Here is a 21066-nt window from a genome sequence, read left to right on the forward strand (position 1 = left end):
CGGGATTGTTCCCGCTCTGATACCATGTTGAATTTGTAAATTGAGGAGGAAAGAAGAAAGCAGGAACAGAGAAGGGAAGCCATTGACGAGCTTGGAGCTCGTGGCTTAGAGAGAGAAAGTGAGAGTCTACATTTTTATTAATGATGTAATTAATTGAGATAGTACAAAGCTAGAGTATTTATACTAAGTAACAAACTAATTACAAGCTAATGTTCTATACTATGTTATATACTCCAATAGAAACTCTAACCGTTTCAAAAGACATATGACAGATGATCCGAAGTGTTTCATTTGCGGAGCTAGTGAAGAATCTACATTGCACATCCTCAGAGATTGTCCTACAGCTAGGATGATATGTAAAAGGGTAGGTGGTCCGGCTCTCGTCCAACATTTCTTTCGTGGGCAATTATCACAGTGGCTCAAGGACAACCTAGCGTTCGAAGATGACCAAGGCATGCCTGTCTGGGCCACATACTTTGGTATCACAGTATGGTGGGTGTGGAGATGGCGTAATGACATTATGTTTGGCAGAAGCAATGAAGTCCCAATTGATCATGGAGCCTTCATTCGTATACGCTATGATGAAACAAGAAGGAGTTTGGATGGTAGAGTAGAGGGAGTTGATGGGAAACAAAAGAAAACAGAAGTTTTTGTTCGATGGAAGACTCCTCGTGATGGTTGGTACGCTCTCAATTCAGACGGTGCAGCTAAGGGTTGTCCTGGCCGTGCAAGAGGTGGTGCTATTATCAGGAACCATGCTGGAGTGTTGATCTCAACCATTATGGCTAACTTTGGCCATTGTTCCTCCTTCAAGGCCGAATTTATGGCTCTTACTAAAGGATTGAAATTAGCAAAAGAGCTGCAAATTAAGCACTTGGTGGTACAATTAGATAACCTTGCGTGTGTTCAAGTGCTTCAGAATAATGAGGCTGGCAGAGGAGAGTGTGCTCACTACATAAATTATTGCAATCAGATGATATGGAACACAGGATGGCAAGTGAAGGTGATACATGTCTATCGTGAAGGCAGCCGGGTGACGGATTGGTTAGCCAATCAAGGTGTGGTCCAAGAGACCAACCTCACTGTATTAGAAAACATTCCTTCTGTTTTATTTCGTATCTTAGATGAGGATATTAGAGGGGCAGCTTTACCTCGACTAGTTCCTCCGTAGGTGTTCTGATTTTTTGTTTTCGGTTGTTTTTTTTGCTTGTGTTTTTCTTTTCCTTTTGAAGCTTGCCTTCCTCTTTTGAATCAAAAAAATAAAAAAACAAGATGGCTACATTAATCTTTTTTTCCTCATTATGCTTACTGTTTTGGTTTGGATGAGCCACAAGGCCCATTACGACACTCATCAGAGCATAAATTTACAATTTTACATCATCAGCTATTGTGGATCCCCAATAAGGCAATAATTTTGGAATCCAAGAACTAGAATCACAGTGACACAGATCTCTTCCGGAATGATATCTCCAGTAAACATCAGTAAGTACTGATGTAAAAGCAATCATACAACTCCTTGAAAATCAAGTCTTCATATTCGATTTAATTTCTGCGCCCATCTAAACGTCAAACCAACCTCCCAACTCCCCCACAAAAACCCCAGTACTGTCAATCTTCAACCAAAACACAAATCTCAATCCTCTCTCCTCCTTCAATAGCGATGCAGTGGGCTTTGGTCTGCCATGGCATAATCACACTGTTAGTAGTAATCTCCTTCTTATGTGGGCAATGGCCAATTTTCCAGGGTACATTTATTGAACACATTCACAATTTCATCACCTTTGGCGCCTATGATTATTTCCTGTAATCTTCTCTCTATATCTCTTTCATTTCAATTTTCTTCAATGGGGTTTTGGAATTGATCGTTTTAGTTGATTAATTGATTTCTTGGAATTATTTTTCAGGAGATTTGTGGGATGGGTTTGTGGAGATCGAGGTATGAATGCAGTTCTCTCGGTTGAATTCCACTGTTGCAATCGTTCTAATCCTATATTACAGGTGATTTAATTAGCTTTACGTTTGGGGTGATTTCAACTTTGTGTGTGTGTGTGTTTGGGTGAATTTGTGATTTGTTTTCTTGGTTTTTAATTGGGATATTGAAGTTTTGATGTTCTGGGGTTTGTAAGAGTTGAAAATGGGGGTAAATTAAAAGCAACTTTTTGGGATGGATCATGCTTACTTTTTTTTTTTTTTTTGGTTGAGTTGAATGATCGTATTTGAAGTTGGATTTGGTGTATTTTCCACAGCTTAGTTTCTACAGAGCTCATTACAATTTGCTTCTTTCATTGGATTTCCCACTACTTCTCTAGTTTGATCACACACAAAGTAAATGGAAGTCTTGCCATAGGAGAATTGAATGCGGGTTTCCGGGTTGCCATTTGTCTGTTCTCTTATATAGTTCTTTCTGTAATTGGGTTGCTGAACTTTGAAGGGATGAAGCTCCTGTATGGTATTGGACGAAGCTTAACTCCCTTACCCCACACCTCCTGACAGGACAACGGTGCTTGATGTTTTTTCAGACGTGCACTAATTATATTGGCACCTTTAGACATATTATGCCAAGTATAGGTAGAAGGGTTAAGGAGCCATAAAGGGAGTGAGAAGATTAGAGCTATAATTTGATCCAAGCCAAAATTTACTTTTGAATGTATGTTTTGAACATAACTATAACAGACAATGTTTTCCATTGAATCTGTTAGTTGCACGTATTAGTAATACTGATGTAAACGTTGTTCAGTGAGTGATAGATGTTGGAGCTTCAATTTATTAAGGAGATAATGGAAGAGATAAAGGAAGAAGAGCTTGAGTGCTCTAATAGGCTAATGTTGGAACATATCAGCCTTTTGAGTTCTGACCTCTACCAATATTTTTTTGGTGCACTTGAGTTTGTATACTTCTTAGACTTACTTTAGTCTGTATAGACGTGTTACTAGCCGTGTTACTAGGCATGGCTTTATAATTGGTGAAACTTCGTCTTTCAAGGATATCTGAATAATAAATCGCAGTTTGAAAGTTGTAAAATAGAAGAGTAAAGAGCTCATTTGTGAAGTTTAAGGATATTAAAAAAAAATCTTGGTTTAGCATAAACTAATTGGAACCCCAAATCTATATCTGAAGTTATAAAAGCAAAGAGAGAAAAAGAGTCCTATGAACTAAATCTTCTGGAAAATTGATGTTAACCCCTTAAACTAAGAGTCTCATGAACCACACTCAGTGAAGGGGAGTTGCTGTAAAGAATTGATGTTCTTGAGCATAAAAATAATGGCAGAAAAATATTAATTTGCTTGAAAGATGATGAACACAAAAGGGGATACAAAAGGTAGTGACTTGAGGCCACCAATCTCCAGGTTTAGTGACTTGAGGTCACCACTCTCCAAAGCCTAAGCTTTACCAAATTCACAACATACCTCCCACAATCTAACGAAACAGTATTTATAACCATTCTACTAGACCTACCTAATTTTTCTTCTACGGTTCTACCTAATATCACTCACTACCTATTATGCCCTTCCCTTACACTTGATTCAATATATATATATATATATATATATATATATATATATATATATATATATATATATATATATATGTAGGTTCACATGAGAACCACCTTAAGGTGAGAACCTCTCTTATGGTGAGAACTATAATCTTGATCGTTCATTATTTATATCTTGATCGTTAATTTTTTAATCCACCTCACAAGTGTTTATAGAATTAAAAACATTTCCTTTTATCCTCTTTGTCCGACCCTCTGAATCGAGGTTGCAGTCTCAATCGTATTTCCTGAAAATCTTGAACTCACCGAATCCAGAGATCACATGCAATTGCTTGGGGTATGTTTGCAATCAAAACACCAACCAATTAAAACTCGTAATTGCTTGCTAATTAATTCTCCAAGCAATCAAAGCTCATAATTGCCGGCGTCGATTAGTGACTAATATAATAATTAAATCAATACGGGGAGTTGAATCAATTTAGGCAACTACAAATTCGTTATGAGAGATGAAAGAGGGAGGAGTGATAAAGAAGATGATGGGTTTTTATGTGCTAGTTTATGTTTTTTTTTGAGGGGTTCATGTTCTAGTTTAGTGATCGGTAAGAGCAAATTGTTTACAGTAGAGAACTTATGTTTGAAGCTTGAGGTTAGGTTGTTGATCATAGTGTTGATCGGATATTCGGATTACACTTCGTATGTATATTCTTTGAGATATAACTTAATTCAGAGTTTAAACTGAATATGCATATGTTTTGAACTATATATGCATAGTTTTAGAACTAAATATGCATATTTTTTGAACTATATGTGCATTTTGTCTCAAATATAATGTGCGTAACTTTTTTAAGTGTTTCAGGAAATTAAAATATTTATTCACATAATTTTTTTTTTGAAAATTTATCTTAAAAAATATGCACACATAGTTCGAAAACTACGCACATATAGTTTGAATAATACGCACAAAGGTTCTCACCATAAGAGTAGTTCTCACCCTAGGACGGTTCTCATAGGAACCTCACCCTATATATATATATATATCAGGGGCGGACCTACTTGACCCCGGAGGGGTCCAAAGGGACCCCCATTATTTTTCAAATTTTTTTGCTAAATTAATGTTGAGGTAATTAATTGCACTTAAAATAGTTAAAATATATGTAATGAACCTGCAATAATGACAATGAAATACCTTTGGCTTAGTGGTTCTTTGATTTATATTTTACCCAAACAACCTGGGTTCGAGTCCTTATCAAGGATTATTGTTTCTTCTTCTTCACTTTTTATTGTTTTTGTTTCTATAATGATTTATGATTTTGCTTTACAAAAACCCAAAAAATAAATAGTAGTGTTATTTTTTCTTCAAAAAGTTTTCGGAATTTCCATAAGATATACTTCTAATAATGCATGTAATACTTCACTTTTATAGACTTATAGTTGCATGTTACTTTGAACTTTTTAGATGTCTAATTAATTACTTCGTATATAGATTTATAATGCCAATTATTTTAATAAAGTATCTTTTTCAAAGTGTGAAAAACTCGTTTTCATTTTAAATTGAAATCCCGTCAAGTTTTTGTTGTAATTTGGACTAGGTATATTTTATTGTTATGAAAATCTAAAATTAAAGTTCTTAAATTCTATACATATTTTATTAAGGCGTTTATAATATTTCGATTATTTACCTTTCAACTTTAAGCCACTAAAAGGAAATAAAATCATATAATTTTTTTGGACCCCCATATATAATTTCCTGGATCCGCCCCTGATATATATATATATATATATATATATATATATATATATATATATATATATATATATATATATATATATATATCTCTTTGCCTGGAATCATCGAATTTTGAACAGTAGTATAGTGGAAATAGATAAACGAAGCAGATAAAGAGAGAATCAGTTGTCCTGTGATATAGATATGAGTTTTGACAACTTCTATACCCTCGTTAATCAAAGGATGCAAATTGGAAATTCTGACATTTCATGGGGTGTGCCCATTCTACCCTTTGGATGTTGACCATCTAATGCTCTCTGATCCAGACTTATCTTGTTATGATATCCTCACTTGTCTTATGGTTATTTATATATGTATACAAACAAATAGATAGATGATAGAGGCAATAGTGCTACACTTTCATTTAAATTCTTTTGGTTTTTAGTTTACCTGCCTAAATTATGACGCAGGATAGACTAATTCTGTAGTTAAAATGTTGCCTTTCCTTAGCGAGTGTTTCATAATGCTTAAGTGTCTGTTTAATACCAATGCTGATTGGCACGTTAGATACAGTTATGCTGCTTACTTCACCGTATTGTAATTACTTGTTAACGCTTTCAATGAATCACAATGGTAAAGATCATGCATTAAAATCGATGATATCCAGGCAAAGAGAAATGTATATTGTATTTTCTTGTGACATTTGGAACTTGTGGAGCTTGATTGATGATTGCAAAGCTCGCAATTTCCTTATTCAAAAATGATCTTGCTCTGTTGTTTTGTGAACCCCTCTCATGCACTATGTGAAATGTGGTCATTTCCCTTTTGTTCAAATGCATAAATACGTTTTTAGTTTCATAGTGATTTATTTGGGTACTATGCCATGGAGAAATCTAATGAGCAGGATAGAAGTGTGTTTTCAGATTAAGTAGGTCTATTCATTTTGGGCAAAACAGATGATCGTACTAGGGTTTATGACGGGATCCAAATTGGTTCATTGTAACCCCACCAAGATTACATTAATTCATCCAAAAGGTAGTCATTTAAAACAAGTATTAATTCGTCCAAAAAGAAAAAGAATTCATCTGAAAGGTAGTGTGAGATATGTTTCGTGTGGGCTTACCAAGCACCTAAATTACTCTTTGAAAACACTTGATATGCTATCATGTGGACATACCAAGCATTCTAAAGGTTGAAAACAACTTGATGATGTCAATACAATTGTTCGCTTATCTCATAAAAAATGTTGGGAAAGTGATGGTTGGGACTTTAGAGAAATATTAAACATATAGGCTACAGTAAATGGTGCTAAATGCTGATAGATAATTATTGAGGTATCAATGAGATCCGTCATCACAAATTTTACGAAGTCTGTGATTTCCCTTTTCCCTCTATGTAGAAGTATTAGCTGCAGTTTACATGTTCTTGGTTTGTGTAACCTGAAGACAGAGCCTATCCGTACTGACAATATTGGGCCCATCGTTTTAAGAAATACATTTGTTTTTGCAGATCTTTTACCTTGCAATACTTTCAACAACATACTACTTTATTGTGACATCCTCATTTGTTTACATCCCTAATTACTATTTGGGTGAAATTCATAGGTATTATTCTACCTGAAATTTAAATAAATGATGAATGCTTACTTGTTTTGATGCTTTTGATCATGATTTATTTATATTGGTCTTAGATATTAGTTTTTCTTGCAGGTATACAAGCATACTGGCTGTTGGTTTTGGTGTTGTACTCTTTTTGCTAACTAGCTTTACCGATCCTGGAACTGTGACTGCAAAAAACGTATCCCAGTATATTTCCGTGTATCCGTATGATAATGTCATATATTCGGATAAAGAATGTTCAACTTGCAAAATCCCGAAGTGAGTCACACCACCTTATTTTCTCGATGTTTTCTTTGGAGTTTGTGCTAATTGTAAATTAACAAGATCTCTGGATGGTTTAGACCTGCAAGATCCAAGCACTGCAGTGTGTGTGATCGTTGTGTGGCGCGATTTGATCATCACTGTGGATGGATGGTTTGTAACTTCTGCATACTTGCTTTTTTAGAAATGGATTCCATTCATTTCTATTGACACAAATTCTTTTTTCTGTCCTGCAGAATAACTGTATTGGAGAAAGAAACACTAGGTACTTCATGGCGTTTCTTTATTGGTGAGTATTTGTATGGGCAGTAATTGAGAAATTTATGCTGTAACTGATAGAGAAATTAAGCGGGGAAATGGGGCATATGCTGCTCGATAGATCATTGCTAATCTTCTAAATATGTACATGGCAATTTGACATACTTGGAGTTGGCTGTTGAACTAGGTCCTCTGTCTGTCTTCATATCGGGGTTTTGGGGTATATATGGAGCTACGTAAGTGATGCCTATTATATGAATATAATTTTATTTAAATACAAGGCTTAGATAATTTGAAGTGTAGAGGAAGTATTATATGCTTTAGTTAGTATGTTTGGAACCAGTGTATTACATGTCCCTTTTAGGGCGTTACTCTTCTATCGCTTGAGAGTTGAGAGTTATTATACTTTGAACCTAAGGAAAGTGAAGTAAAATAGACGTCCAGTCTCCATCTTTAACATGTGTTTGTGTTCTTGCAGGCACTTCTTTCTTTGTTTATATGGAGCTGTTGCGATTATTTTTATTCTCGCTAGTCGGTTGAAGGAAATGAAGATAATATATGTTTTGACAGGTTGATATCTCTATTTTGAGAAACTTGCATTATGAACCTGGTTGTGTAGCACTGTATTTGAGATTCTTTTTTCTCTTGTGATCTGCAGTCTACTATGGTGTAGAAAATTCATTCCGTGGGTTAGCTCCACACCTTGCACAGGTAAAAAGGTTAAATAATCATGTGTTATCTGTTGCTTATTGATAATTTAAATGATTTACCAATATATAAATAGTTAGTCAATGCTTTTTGTTCTGGAGACTACATATACCTGGGAAAAGAAAGTCTAACCTTTGGCTTCCTTTTGTATTAACGGAATAACGGGAAAGACTTGGCAGAATGGAACATTAACCCCTTCTGTCATGCCATGAAACAAGGATGGATATCTGCAGATATGGGGATTTTTTTTGTTAAGAAGAATAAATTCAGATAAGTTAGGACATAGGGTGCAGGTGATGGGGGAAAAGGAACTATCTAACTGTGCCCTGGTTTCTTCTAGTTTTTAATGCGTTGGGTTAAATTTTTTGTCTGTCTGGTTGGAAGAATAAAACTGTCTTCTTGCCGGCTTTGTGGGTCAAGTTGAAGAGGAGTGAATGGGTTAAGCTAAGAAATGGGGCATATGAACAATATATAAGCTTACTTTGTAGTTGTAAAATCAGGATTCCTTCAACACAAATTGGAACTTGAATGGGATATTAGGATGACCATTTTCTGGCTTTTGATCTTAGTAAATTGATCTGATTTACTTTTATAATATTCTTGATCAAGTTGTGGTTAGTATCTACATTTCATTTCTTTAAAGATAAACAGAACCAATAACCAAAGAAGTTACAACAACAGGGAGCCTGAAATCCACCAAATATTTAGGAGACAGAAAAAGAGAGTTCCAAATGCCATCACCACTTTAAATCTCATTAGAAGATACCAGGGGACGCCTCATGAGCATGGTCTCACTTTCCTTCTTGAAGCTGAGCTTAGTTTTTTTCTCCTTCTCCAATAACCTTTAGGCCTCAAAAGAGATTATATACTGTTTCTGTTAAGTTCTAAAACCGAATCAGATGTACAGACCATCTCCATTATGTTATCTTCTCAATGGGAAAATTTGGCATTAGTGCATTACTGTTTCTGTTTATTTCCATTCTTACTGTACTTGGATGAAGTGTGTTGAATTTCCCTGTCTATGCACTGAGACGAGTAATTTTTTTTTTTTTTTTTTATCCTCTTATGTCCTTAAAACAGTGGCTGGTGGGCTCCTATAACACTCAAATACTTCTGATGGTATTTCTTGCAATTGTCTCTTTGCTAATGGCTGCTTTCTTCGGCTACCACACAAAACTGTGTCTTTCAAATACCACTACAAATGAGGTATGTCCTCTATCCATTGATTACTGATTATTACTTGAAGACTAAACATTGGGACCATATGATGCTTCTCAAATTACGTTGAAGAGGGCTCAAATTGTTATGTTTTAGTTTATGAAGAAGCATTTCAAACAGTAAGCCTTGATTAAAAGATCGGGAGGGGAGTACTAAAATTCACTGGTTTATATGGTTGAGACAAGTCCTTGGATAGAGAAATACAAAATGTCAGGATGAGTAGTGCAATTGTAGTAGCCTAAGGAACGAGTGAGCAACTTGCATCATGGAGGGCTTAGGGTTTTGAACTTAGACTTTCTACATGGAATGATAAGCGTTTGAGTTCCCCATAACATAAATTTCTCCATCCTGCTTGTTTTCCCAAGTGATTTATTGTGGAAGTTTCAGTTTCAGTTTCAGTTTCTTTAGGTGCTCTAGCTATGCAAACTGATGAATTTTCTAACACGGTGGTGGTTGGGTTGAGAAGAAAACCAGAAGTCATCTTCTCCCATCTCCACCCCCAACAATAACAAAATTAAACGGAAAAGGGAATATAGAAAAAGATGTTACGTGACATAATTCTTATGTTTTTGTATTTTGCGTGGTCAGACATACAAGTGGCAAGATTATATAAGCCTGCAGAGGAAGATAAATGAAGCAAAAGCCAGTGCAATGGCCCTGAGGGAAAGTATTAGTGGACTTAGCCCTGAAAGCAAGCCTCCGGAGAGCAAATGGAAATCCTATTTCAGAAGGTCACCTTTGAGAGATGCAGGGGTGGTGTCAAAGATAAATATTTACGACAAAGGAATTGTTCATAATCTTTGTGAGGTTATCTTCCCCTTTTCAACAAGATCCTCCTTCATGCGAGCTAAAGAAAAGTCTAGTTAGAGAGAGAACGTTGTAAATTTGTTGTATAATTCATTGCATTTTAGCAACTTGATATGCTTTCCAAGGCTTCAATCAACACTGGAGTTGCAGTTCGAAAGAAGAAGGGATGGGGGCGTAGAGGACTAGAGGTGTTCATGTCTGGTGCTTATTATACATTCCTAGGAGCTAGCTAGTCTGAACATGAGGTGATGGTTTTGAAGATTGAACCACAGTGTATTAGTTAATACTTCATTCTTTGCCAATAAGGCGTGTACATTTATGTTGAAGAAGAGCAATATTAGGGAATATATTTGCTTACTATGACTTTACATTCAGAATTTTGTTTTTACAAATTTAAAGAAAGTTTAGTAACTTCTGCTGACATGATAGCATTTCACAACAGTTGCTAATGAAGCTGTTCATTCAGCCACAGGTTTGTATTATGCTCTCGCCACTCGGGCACTGAGTGTGCTATTTTCCTACTCACATGCTTTGTACATGATCATGTGAACTTTTTATGTGAGGGGGTGCATCTTATTTCCGGGTTAATATAAGAAATTTCAACGTTTTGAGTGTGAGTGAATACGTTGTCTAAGATGCTTGAGTTTTGCTTGAAACTAATAAGTATGGAGGTTTATATGAACTTAACTGAATTATCTGACTTTATCTGAACTTATTTTATCTGAAATAAACTTATTTGTGTGTGAAAATATCTGGAAAAAACTTATTTTGCTGAACTTATATTACCTGAACTTATTTTGTTTGAAATAAGTCAAAATAAGTCGAATATAACAGAGCCTAAACTTAACTTAGGCTCAGTTCTATTGGACTTATTTTGACTGAACTTATATTATCTGAACTTATCTGAACTTATTTTATCCGGAAAAAAAACTTATTTTGTTTGAAGTGAACTTATTTGTGTGAGAAAATATCTTAAAAGAACTTATTTTTGTTGAACCTATATTGACTGAATTTATATGAACTTATTTTATCTGAAATAAGTCAAAATAAGTCGAATAAAATAGAACTGAATTGATGGCTCTTAGGCCATGTTCTTTTGGCTTAATTTCTGTTTCAGGACTTATTTTGCAGTTCAGTTAGTTCAGTTCAGGTGCATTCAGTTCAACTCAATTCAGTTAAGTGCAGTTTAATTCAATTCAACTCAACTTAATAATAATAATAATAATAATAATAATAATTTTATTAATTATTCATTATTAATTATTAGTTATTAATTATTAATCATTAACTATTAATTATTAACTATTAACTACTAACTACTATTAACTGAGATAAGGAAACAAAAGGGGTCCAAGTTATCAAAATTTTCACCATTTGGGGTCTAAGTTTTTTTTTTTCACCCTTTGGGGTCTAGCTTCAATTCTCTAGCAAATTAACACGTATAATTAACTAACCCTTAACCATACATGAATTTAAATATATATATATATATATATATATATATATATATATATATATATATATATATATATATATATATATATATATATATATATATATATATATTTATATATATATATATACTAAAACTAACTAATAATAATAAGTAATGTTTCCATTATTTTTTAATTATTTCTTTGAGATTATTCAATTAATTGATTACCTTGAGTCAAACTAATTAGCCAAAAGGCCCAAAAGAGTGAAATGGTAGTACGAAAGAAAAATAAAAAAAATCAAAATAAGAAAAAATTACCCATTGCTATTCCGAAAGAAATTACCACCTCCCCAAACTACTTCTTCTTCCCTTTGAGGTGCTTTCTTCTCCCCTTTGAGGTGTTCTCTTCTCCCCTCTTTGAATTCATAGCAAATTTTTACTCCAAATTCAAAAGGTATGTATTTAATTTCAAAAGGCTTGAAGATACTATTATTTGAAGGAATGGGTGTTTTACTCTCTAAGTGATAATTTGGATGAAGGATGATTTTTCCATAATTTTTTGTGAAGTTTTGTCATTTTTGTTAAGGTTTCTATGCTTTTGTATGACTGTAATAGGGTACGTACTATGCTCAAACCACTATCAGAGCTACTATAGCTGTTGGTTCTGCCACTACTACTCTCTTGCTACTATAGCTGTTGGCAGACTTCTTTTGTGCCATTTATTACTGGAGGCTATGTTCCTTGTCTGATGTTAATATGCAGATTGCAGAGCTCATCTTATATTCCTCTATCTGATGTTAATATGCAAATCTCATCTTCTGTTTTCTCTAAATTTAATGTTATTAAAATGTTACGTTTAAGATGAAAAAAAAGAAAGATGAGAGAGCTAGAGAGAGAAAGTGAGAGAGAGCCCCCCTCCGCAACCGCCAGATCCACCAGGCAGCCCTTCGATTCGCCCACAGCGGTTCTCGTCTACGGTTACTCACTCCCAACCACCCCTCCAACAACCACCTCCCTCCACCCCTTTACCCAAACCAAAAATGTCATACGCAGCCACCCTAAAAAACCAACCCGAACCCTTCGCAATTTCGTTCTCCCATGCCTCCCTACTTCCAATTGTAGCCGCCAACCCACCCCCCAACTTCGACCCTAAGGTTGATGCTTTCATTAGCCTTGAATATGCAGAAGCTGAATCCCTTTCGGTAAGATGGATTAACTCCCTAATTATCAAAGTGGTGGGAAAGTCGTTCTCAGTGGAGTTTCTCAAAAGTTCCCTGCAAAGAATATGGAAAATCAAGTCGCCAGTGCAACTAATTGCCCTGGGGAAGGGTTTCTACAATGTCTCCTTGCCATCAGAGGAAGATAGAGAGAATGTATTATCGAATGGACCCTGGTTCATCACTAACTTCATGGTATTAGTGCAACCATGGACACCGGGTTTCAAGCCATCGCAAGCTACAATCACTAAGATTCCGGTATGGATTACCCTCCCGGAGCTGCCAATTGAGTTCCATTCTGTATCAGTGTTACAAAAAATTGCAAGTCAGATCGGCACCTTCATAAAAACTGATAACAGAGCCATTGAGCAAAACAGAGTGCGTTTTGCAAGAATCCAAGTACTATTAGATTTGGCGTTGCAAAGGAAGGAAGCAGTATGGTTGGGGGCATTCAAACAAATGATCATCTACGATGAAACCCCGTTCTTTTGTGCCCTATGTCAATCCATCGACCATGGAGTGGGCAGATGTCCGCTAGAAATAGAGCAGAGGAAAGAACTGCAGAGCGGCGCAAAGATGAGCCATGAGGAAACCCTAATCAGCGACAACAACCAAAGGGATCAACAACCGTTGATGGAAGAAGGGGAGATTAATCCTAACCCATGGATCAATGTCTCCAACAAAAGGACAAGCTACAGAAAAAGTACAAGGAAAAGTAAGAATACAACAAAAAGTCCAGAAAAAGGGGAAGGAAGAAACAAAAAAAGACAAGAAATTTCGGCGCCTAAACAGAAGCAAGGTTTTCAAATGAAAAAGAAAATGGGTCAAAGTGGGAAGCAACCTGTGCTGGTCAAGAAGGTGGTCCAAAATTTAGTGGCCCAAATCGAGAATAACACACAACTGGGGGCCTAAAACAATGAAGGCAAGGCAGATCAAAAGATCGGAAAAAAAAACATCATCCAAACAAAAACCTAATCCTAATCCAACGGCGGATCTTCAATCACCGAAAAGTCCACCAATCAATACCCCATCAGCCAAAACACCATCCACCTCCACCATAATCAATGAAAGCATTAATCAGTCAAAACCCTTCACTTTCCTCTCCCAACCCCCCACAGTTACAAAACCCCACTCTCTCTCCTCCAATCTGAATACCAATCCAACTTCCATCTCTCTCCCTTCTTCACCCACTCACTCTCAAACTGAAAATGTCGATCGACTTGGATTCGAGCGATCTGGACTCCGACATGTTCGACTTCGGCGACGAGTCGTCGGAGGACAACGATTTCTCCAAACCACCTCCATACATAGCCAGATATTTCAAGAGTCGCAAGACCCCAAATCCCAACTTCACCCTACCCTTTCAACCTCTACCTCTGGAACTCCCAATCCCAGTTATGGAGGACACCGGCGATCACATTCCCAACCACTATGTCTACAAAGATGCACCGATCCCAACCTTCCCGGAGATTCATGTCAACGATATGAATTTCTACCTCAAAACCCCCTCCAAGTGGTTCATGGTCAGCGCGGCGAAGATAAGGGCTTTTGTGCTCAACCCCCAAGCAGTAGAGACACCCTACCAGGACATGTTCATGGCTCCAAAAAAAGGCGGTTCGATGTATCCTGTGCATCTCCCAGATTTGAACACAATGAAAGCCCTATGCCCGATTCTGGAGATGTTCGTCAGATGGTGGATGACAAGTGCAGAAGCAAAAATGGGACTAGTACCAATGGAGTTGGAATTTATGCACGACCCCATCCCGATCTTCCCTCAATTGCGAAAGACATGGCAATTGTCATCCAGATCCCCACTGAGAGGAACAGTTGGAGCCACGACCAATGGCCTGATGGTCATATCAACAACAGAGAGCTTCCCTCAGGTGGAGATCAAGACTTATCTAGTGAAGGAGATAGAGCAGGAAATTTGGGAAGCGGAGCTGGAGTTTGTGGCGAGGAAGAAGGAGTTATGGAGTATGAGGAGCAGGGACTTTATCGACAAGATAGATCCACTGACTCAGAAGAAGTTCAAGGAGTTCTCCAGAACTCGCAACACACCTGATCCAATGATTATTGTCGCCTGGAACTGCAGGGGTATGGCTCGTCGAGGATTCAGAACCAACCTCTACCACCTGTATACAGAGCACCGTCCAGATATCATCATTCTGACTGAAACCAAAACCAGCCAAGCCCACACCAAACATATCCTCAAAACCATCCTCAGCTGTCAATCTAACCCCTTCGAGAACTATGTTATGGCGGAACCGTATGGGCTATCTGGAGGGATCGTAGTTATGTGGGACCCCCGAATCAACTTCAAATTGATTGGGTCGGACCAACATGCTATTCATGGCATTGTAGAGGTAAACACTAAACCTGAGTATCAATTCTTTTTGTCTGCTATATATGCTAGTACTAAATACAAGAGTAGAGTGGAAACTTGGCATGATTTAATAGAGTTAGCTGCACATATGAGTATACCATGGGTAGTAATGGGGGATTTTAATGAGGTCACGTCTCAATCGGAAAAATTAGGAGGTCGTCCAGTTAAAATGAAAAGGGTAGATAAATATATTGATACTATGGATAGATGTGGTCTTATTGATGTTGGTTGTGTTGGAAGTAGATTTACTTGGTATAACAAAAGGAAAGAAAAACCTATCTACCAAAGATTGGATAGAGCTTGGACCAATATGCATTGGCTTGCCCGCTTCCCTTCTACTACTGTAACCACCTTGCCAAGAGACTCCTCAGATCATAACCCAATTAAACTAATTGCTAATCCGGAAAGAGTTGTTGCCAAACCTACAGAAAAAGATTTTAAAATGGAACCACTGTGGTATTCTCAACCAGGTTTTGCAAAAATGGTAGATGATAACTGGAGCAATCTAAATGCTGAGTTTGTGGATAAACTGACTAATTTTAAAAAATTGATGATTAGTTGGGCAAAAGAAAACATTGGAAATTTTTTCAAAAAAAAGAAAAATCTGTCTGCTAGAATAGATGGCATCCAAAAAGCATTGGAATCTAGACCCTTCAACAGACACCTTCTTGACCTGAATGATGAGCTATCAAAAGATTTAAATCTAATTCTTGAACAGGAAGAAAATTTTTGGATGACTAGAGCTAGAACTAATTGGTTAGCCTGTGGGGATCAAAACACTAGTTTCTTCCATAAGTCAGTTACTGTTAGGAGGAGAAGAAACAGAATCACCACCCTTAATACTGAAGTGGGTCAACAAGTGGAAGGAGATGAGTTAACTGGTCATATTGTCAACTATTTTAATACTCTCTTCACTTCTGAACCAACTGTGCCTGTGTGTGCCAATCACCATTACTTGTGTAGCATTAAAATTGACCAACCCACAACTGTAGAAGAAGTAGGTAAAGCAGTTTTTGAGTTAGGACCTCTGAAAGCCCCAGGAAGAGATGGTCTCCATGCCCATGTATACCAACAACATTGGGGAGTCATGTGGAAAGACATACACAAGTTTGTGGATGAAGTCATCCAACTTAAGAAATTCCCAGGGAAAGTTAATGAAACTGTCATTTGCATCATCCCTAAAACTGAGCACCCTGAAACCATTAAACAATTTAGACCCATTAGCCTTTGTAATGCAAATTATAAGATTGTGTCTAAAGTGCTGGTAAACAGAATCAGGCCTCACCTAAGGAATATGATATCCCCTAACCAAAACAGTTTCCTCCCTGGGAGGGGATGTGATGTCAACTACATAGCTGCCACTGAAGTTTTACACTCTATGAAAAACAGGAAAGGGAAAAAGGGGTGATTTGCTTTGAAAATTGATTTAGAAAAGGCCTATGACAGATTGGATTGGAATTTCATTAGATTTTGCCTAGCTAGAAAAGGTTTTGATAAGAGTTCTTGTGACCTTATTATGGAGTGTATAGCCTCCCCCCAAACTTCTATCCTAGTGAATGGGAAAGCATCCAATAGCTTCAAAACCTCTAGGGGAATTAGGCAAGGGGATCCTATATCCCCCTATATCTTCATCATATGCATGGAATACCTCACAGACCTCATCTATGAGGCATCAGATCAAGGAGAATGGAAACCCTTCTTTCTCAAAAGAGGAGGAATCCCAATCACACACCTCATGTTTGCAGATGACCTAATTCTTTTTGGGGATACATCTAGGGAAACCTTACATAGCATGCAAAGGGTTTTGGACCAATTTTGGGAATGCTCAGGGCAGAAAATGAACAACTCAAAAAGCAAACTATACTTTTCCCAACACACCCCTGGTGATCAAAAGGATCTTTTCACTCTAGCATTACAAGTAGAGCAAAGCCCAGATCTTGGAACTTACTTAGGCTTTCCCCTCACTGATAAGAGGCCAACCCAAACCCAACTAGCCCACATTTGTAGAAATATAAAAGGAAAACTGAACTCATGGAAAACCAAATCCTTGTCAAAAGCTGGTAGGTTAGTGCTGATTAGATCTTCCCTTTCTGCCATTGCTAGCTACTCCATGCAGGTGCTGTCCCTCCCCAAGAAAATTCTCCATGAGATTGACCAAACCTGTGCAAGATTTCTGTGGGGTAGTGAGTCAGAAAATAGGAAAGTCCACCTTATTGCTTGGGACAAAGTGTGTAGTGCAAAAGAAGTAGGTGGTTTAGAAATCAGATCTGCTCTAATCATGAACCAAGTAGCCATGACTAAACTCTGTTGGAAAATGAATAGTGCTGACAACTTAGCTATCAACTTAGTTAGAGAAAAATATGTGTCTAATAGAGCTTTTCCTGCCTCCTTTAAGACTGGGTCCCATATATGGCAAAATATGGGTAAAGGGTGGAACCTGTACAACCAACTAACTGGGTGGTGTATAGGAAATGGGGAACAGATTAATCTGTGGAATGATAACTGGACTGGGAAAGGATCTCTGAGGTCAATCATTGCTGGACCCCTTAATAGAGGTGAGGAGGACCAAACTCTTGACTCAATTATCCAAAATGGCCAGTGGAAACTGAATGAACTAGCTGCCCTTTTGCCCACTGACTTAGCTAACTGGATTCAGGCTACACCTCTGCCTAACTTTGGTTGTGACACCCCTTTTTGCAAATTATCCCAAGGCCTCCACTTTGACTCAAAAACAGCCTACAATCATATTTGGAAAAATCAATTTCCCAGACCAGTTCAAAGCAAAAAATGGAATGCAATATGGAAAGCTAGATGTCCCCCAAAAATCAAAATGTTTATTTGGCTCTGTATATGGGATAGGCTGCCCACTGCATACCATTTAGCTAGCAGACAGATTATCCCTAATGCCCAATGTAAATTTTGTCCTAATGTCCAAGAGGATCAGGAACATATCTTCTACAGCTGCCCTAGGGCAGTTGAGTTCTGGTCAAAAGTCAAGTTTATCCCCAAAGTCAGATGCTCCAACTCAGATTTTCAAAATTGGTTCATGGAAAATATTTCTGAAAGTAAAAATGTAGATGAGTTAGACATAGAACATGCAACTGTTTTTATCTTCTGTATTTGGAGAATGTGGTTGAGAAGAAACTTGTGGGTTTTCCAGAAAGAATCTAAGCCCATTGAATTCTGGGTCACTCAAACAATTTCCTTGACTAAAGAGTTTGCCAAAACTGAAATACCCAAATCCACCCCCATCAGACCAATGCATATTGTTCAAAGCCCTCCCTTTGTAAGGTATATAAGTTAAAGTGGATGCTTCCTTTTGCTCTACCTCTTTGCTTGCTTCCTATGCAATTATCTGCAGGGATAAGAACAACATGTACATAGATGGAGTTGCTGGAACCACAACATCAGTGTCAGCCACAACTGCTGAAACTCAAGCAATCTTGCTAGCTCTCTCCTGGGCTGCTGTCAATAAGTGGGAGGATACTGTGGTAGTCTCAGATTGTAAGGTGGCAGTTGATAGCATAGGCGAGGAAACAACCCCAACAACATGGCTTTCTAACTTATATGGAAAATGCAGGGAACTCCTAAGAAGCCAAAGAAGCTTGTTTTTGCAAGAAAGAAGGCGAGATTTGATGAAGGAAGTGGATCATGTAGCAAGGAAGGCAAGGAGGCTGCTGAATCTGTCGCATCAAGGAGTTAGTCTACACCCCCCTAACAAAATCTGATAGTATCTCTGAAAACAATGATATTTCTTTTTTGGAAACTTTAAATCCTAATCCCGGTTGCGCCATAGATGGCTGTATTTTTGTGCCACATGAAGTGGATGGCTGTAATTTTGCTCCACCAAGAGTGGAAACTATCTAAAACTATGATGCACTGTAAATTTTTTGCTGAAGTAATGGATTAAGTAACTCTTTCGAACCAAAAAAAAAAATGTTACGTTTATATTATACTCCCTCCATTCCCTTTTGTTCTTCCCCTAAAGAATGTTGGGTGTGGTTTAAGAAAACTGAATCTTGGTTTGTATTGGAATATGAGTAATGATTGGGTGTAAGAATAATGATTGGGTGTAAGAAATTGAATAAAGTAAAGAGAGAGAAAGTATTTAATTAATAGGGAGAAAAGTAGATATTTTATTAAAGTAATGAAAGAAATCAGCAAAAAAATTCAGTCACATGGGGTATGGGACCCATCAGCTGTTACATGGACCAATCAGATTTAATCATACAATGACTCACGTTTTTTTTGGCTGGAAATTAAGCCCAAACAATTGATTTCAGTTTTCCCTCCAAATTTTCCCCCCAAATAAAAAAACAGGGGATTTTTAATTTCCCTCCAAATTTTTGAGGGGTTGACATAGTGAATTCCCTTTATAAATAGGGTCACTTTCCCCCCACAAAAGACCAAAATCTGACTTTTACCAAGTTCAATAAATACAAGGAAAACACCAAAATTTCTTCCTCAATTCAGCATTAAATAGCAAAAAACAGGGGACTTAATGGCTTCAGATCAAGAGGATGACGATTTCCTCGGATTTTCTGATGATGAAGGCGATGGCATTAACTCCGATTCTGACTCAGAGGTAGGTGATGATGCTGCTGACTTGGTACAAGCTTCTCAAAATACTGCTGCTGATTTTGGGGACATTGGGTTTAATGAAGATGTATCAAACAGCACTGAATATGTACAGCAAGTACCAGAAGTAGAAGGGGAAGGGCAGCAGCAAACTACCAACTTTCAAGAGGTACCATTTCTTTTTGATTTGAACTTTCCACCACCATCAGAAAATGCATCACCAATTCATCATCAAACAGCAACACCCAGAACAGATCATCATAAGCCTAGGACTCCTAGAATAAATAATGAATTGAGGCTTGAAATTTTGGTGTACCTGCTGAATAGAAAAATTCCAGATTCGGAAACTCTTTTGTTTGGGACAATAAGGGATGCAGCCATAGAATTTGATTACAACAGAAAAACCATAGGGTCAATATGGGACAAAGCAAAGAAGCAGAAGGCAGCAATGAATTCATATGTGGTGGAAAGTAAGTATCACAAGTGTGGCAGGAAAAAGGTTCAAGTCACATATGACTCTATTGCACAAATAGCCATGGGGGACAGAACATGCATTGTAGATCTTGCAAGAATGCTCAATTTGGGGCCAACAACAGTATGGAGGCTCATCAAGAGGAAAATTATTAAGCCACACTCAAGTCCCTTGCATCCAGGCATTTCAGATGCATGCAAAATGGCAAGGATGAGGTGGGTACTCAGACTAATAATGGATTACACTATACCACAAGAACCAACATATTACAGCATGTATGACTTCATTCATATTGATGAGAAGTGGTTTTATTTGACTCAAAAAAACCAGAGAGTTTATCTTGCAAACAATGAACCCTATCCACATAGAAGTGCAAGTTCAAGAACCAAGATACCAAAATTCATGTTCATGGCAGCAGTAGCCAGACCAAGGTGGGGTGAAAATGGGAATTGTGAATTTGATGGTAAAATAGGCATATTTCCATTCACAAATGCAGTTGCAGCCAAGAGGACATCAAAAAACAGAGTAAAGGGGACCATTGAAACAAAGCCAGTGAAGTCTGTGAATCAAATTGAAACAAGGGCAATGATGATCAACATGCTAATTCCAGCAATCAAGGCAAAGTGGCCACCACATGAAGGGGAAAAGGTCATCTATATCATTCAAGATAATGCAAAAGCACATATATTGCAAAATGATCCTGAATGGCAACTACACTACAAACAAGATGGGTTCACTTTTGTGTTGACTCAACAGCCAGCAAACAGTCCAGATTGCAACATCTTGGACTTGGGATTTTTCAGGTCAATACAATCACTTATGCACAAGAAAATGCCTAAAACTGTGGAGGACTTAAGTGGAGCAGTGTATGATTCTTTTAATGAGTTG

The 21066-nt window shown here is 37.3% G+C and overlaps 2 protein-coding genes across 2 annotated transcripts; both read left to right on the forward strand.

The window, feature by feature from the left end:
• Window positions 1-1310: 1310 nt before the first annotated feature.
• On the forward strand, window positions 1311-10514 carry LOC110779564 (probable protein S-acyltransferase 17). Its single transcript, XM_021984050.2, has 10 exons — window positions 1311-1803; window positions 1905-1998; window positions 6732-6826; window positions 6932-7099; window positions 7183-7255; window positions 7339-7391; window positions 7839-7930; window positions 8019-8071; window positions 9149-9274; window positions 9875-10514. The coding sequence occupies exons 1-10, from the start codon at window positions 1661-1663 to the stop codon at window positions 10151-10153; spliced, it is 1176 nt and encodes a 391-aa protein (XP_021839742.1). The 5' UTR covers window positions 1311-1660; the 3' UTR covers window positions 10154-10514.
• A 2054-nt stretch (window positions 10515-12568) lies between these two features.
• On the forward strand, window positions 12569-13657 carry LOC130471415 (uncharacterized). Its single transcript, XM_056841526.1, has one exon. The coding sequence runs from the start codon at window positions 12569-12571 to the stop codon at window positions 13655-13657; it is 1089 nt and encodes a 362-aa protein (XP_056697504.1).
• The last annotated feature ends 7409 nt before the right edge of the window (window positions 13658-21066 follow it).

Source organism: Spinacia oleracea, chromosome 4, assembly GCF_020520425.1.
Source record: "Spinacia oleracea cultivar Varoflay chromosome 4, BTI_SOV_V1, whole genome shotgun sequence".
NCBI lineage: Eukaryota > Viridiplantae > Streptophyta > Magnoliopsida > Caryophyllales > Amaranthaceae > Spinacia > Spinacia oleracea.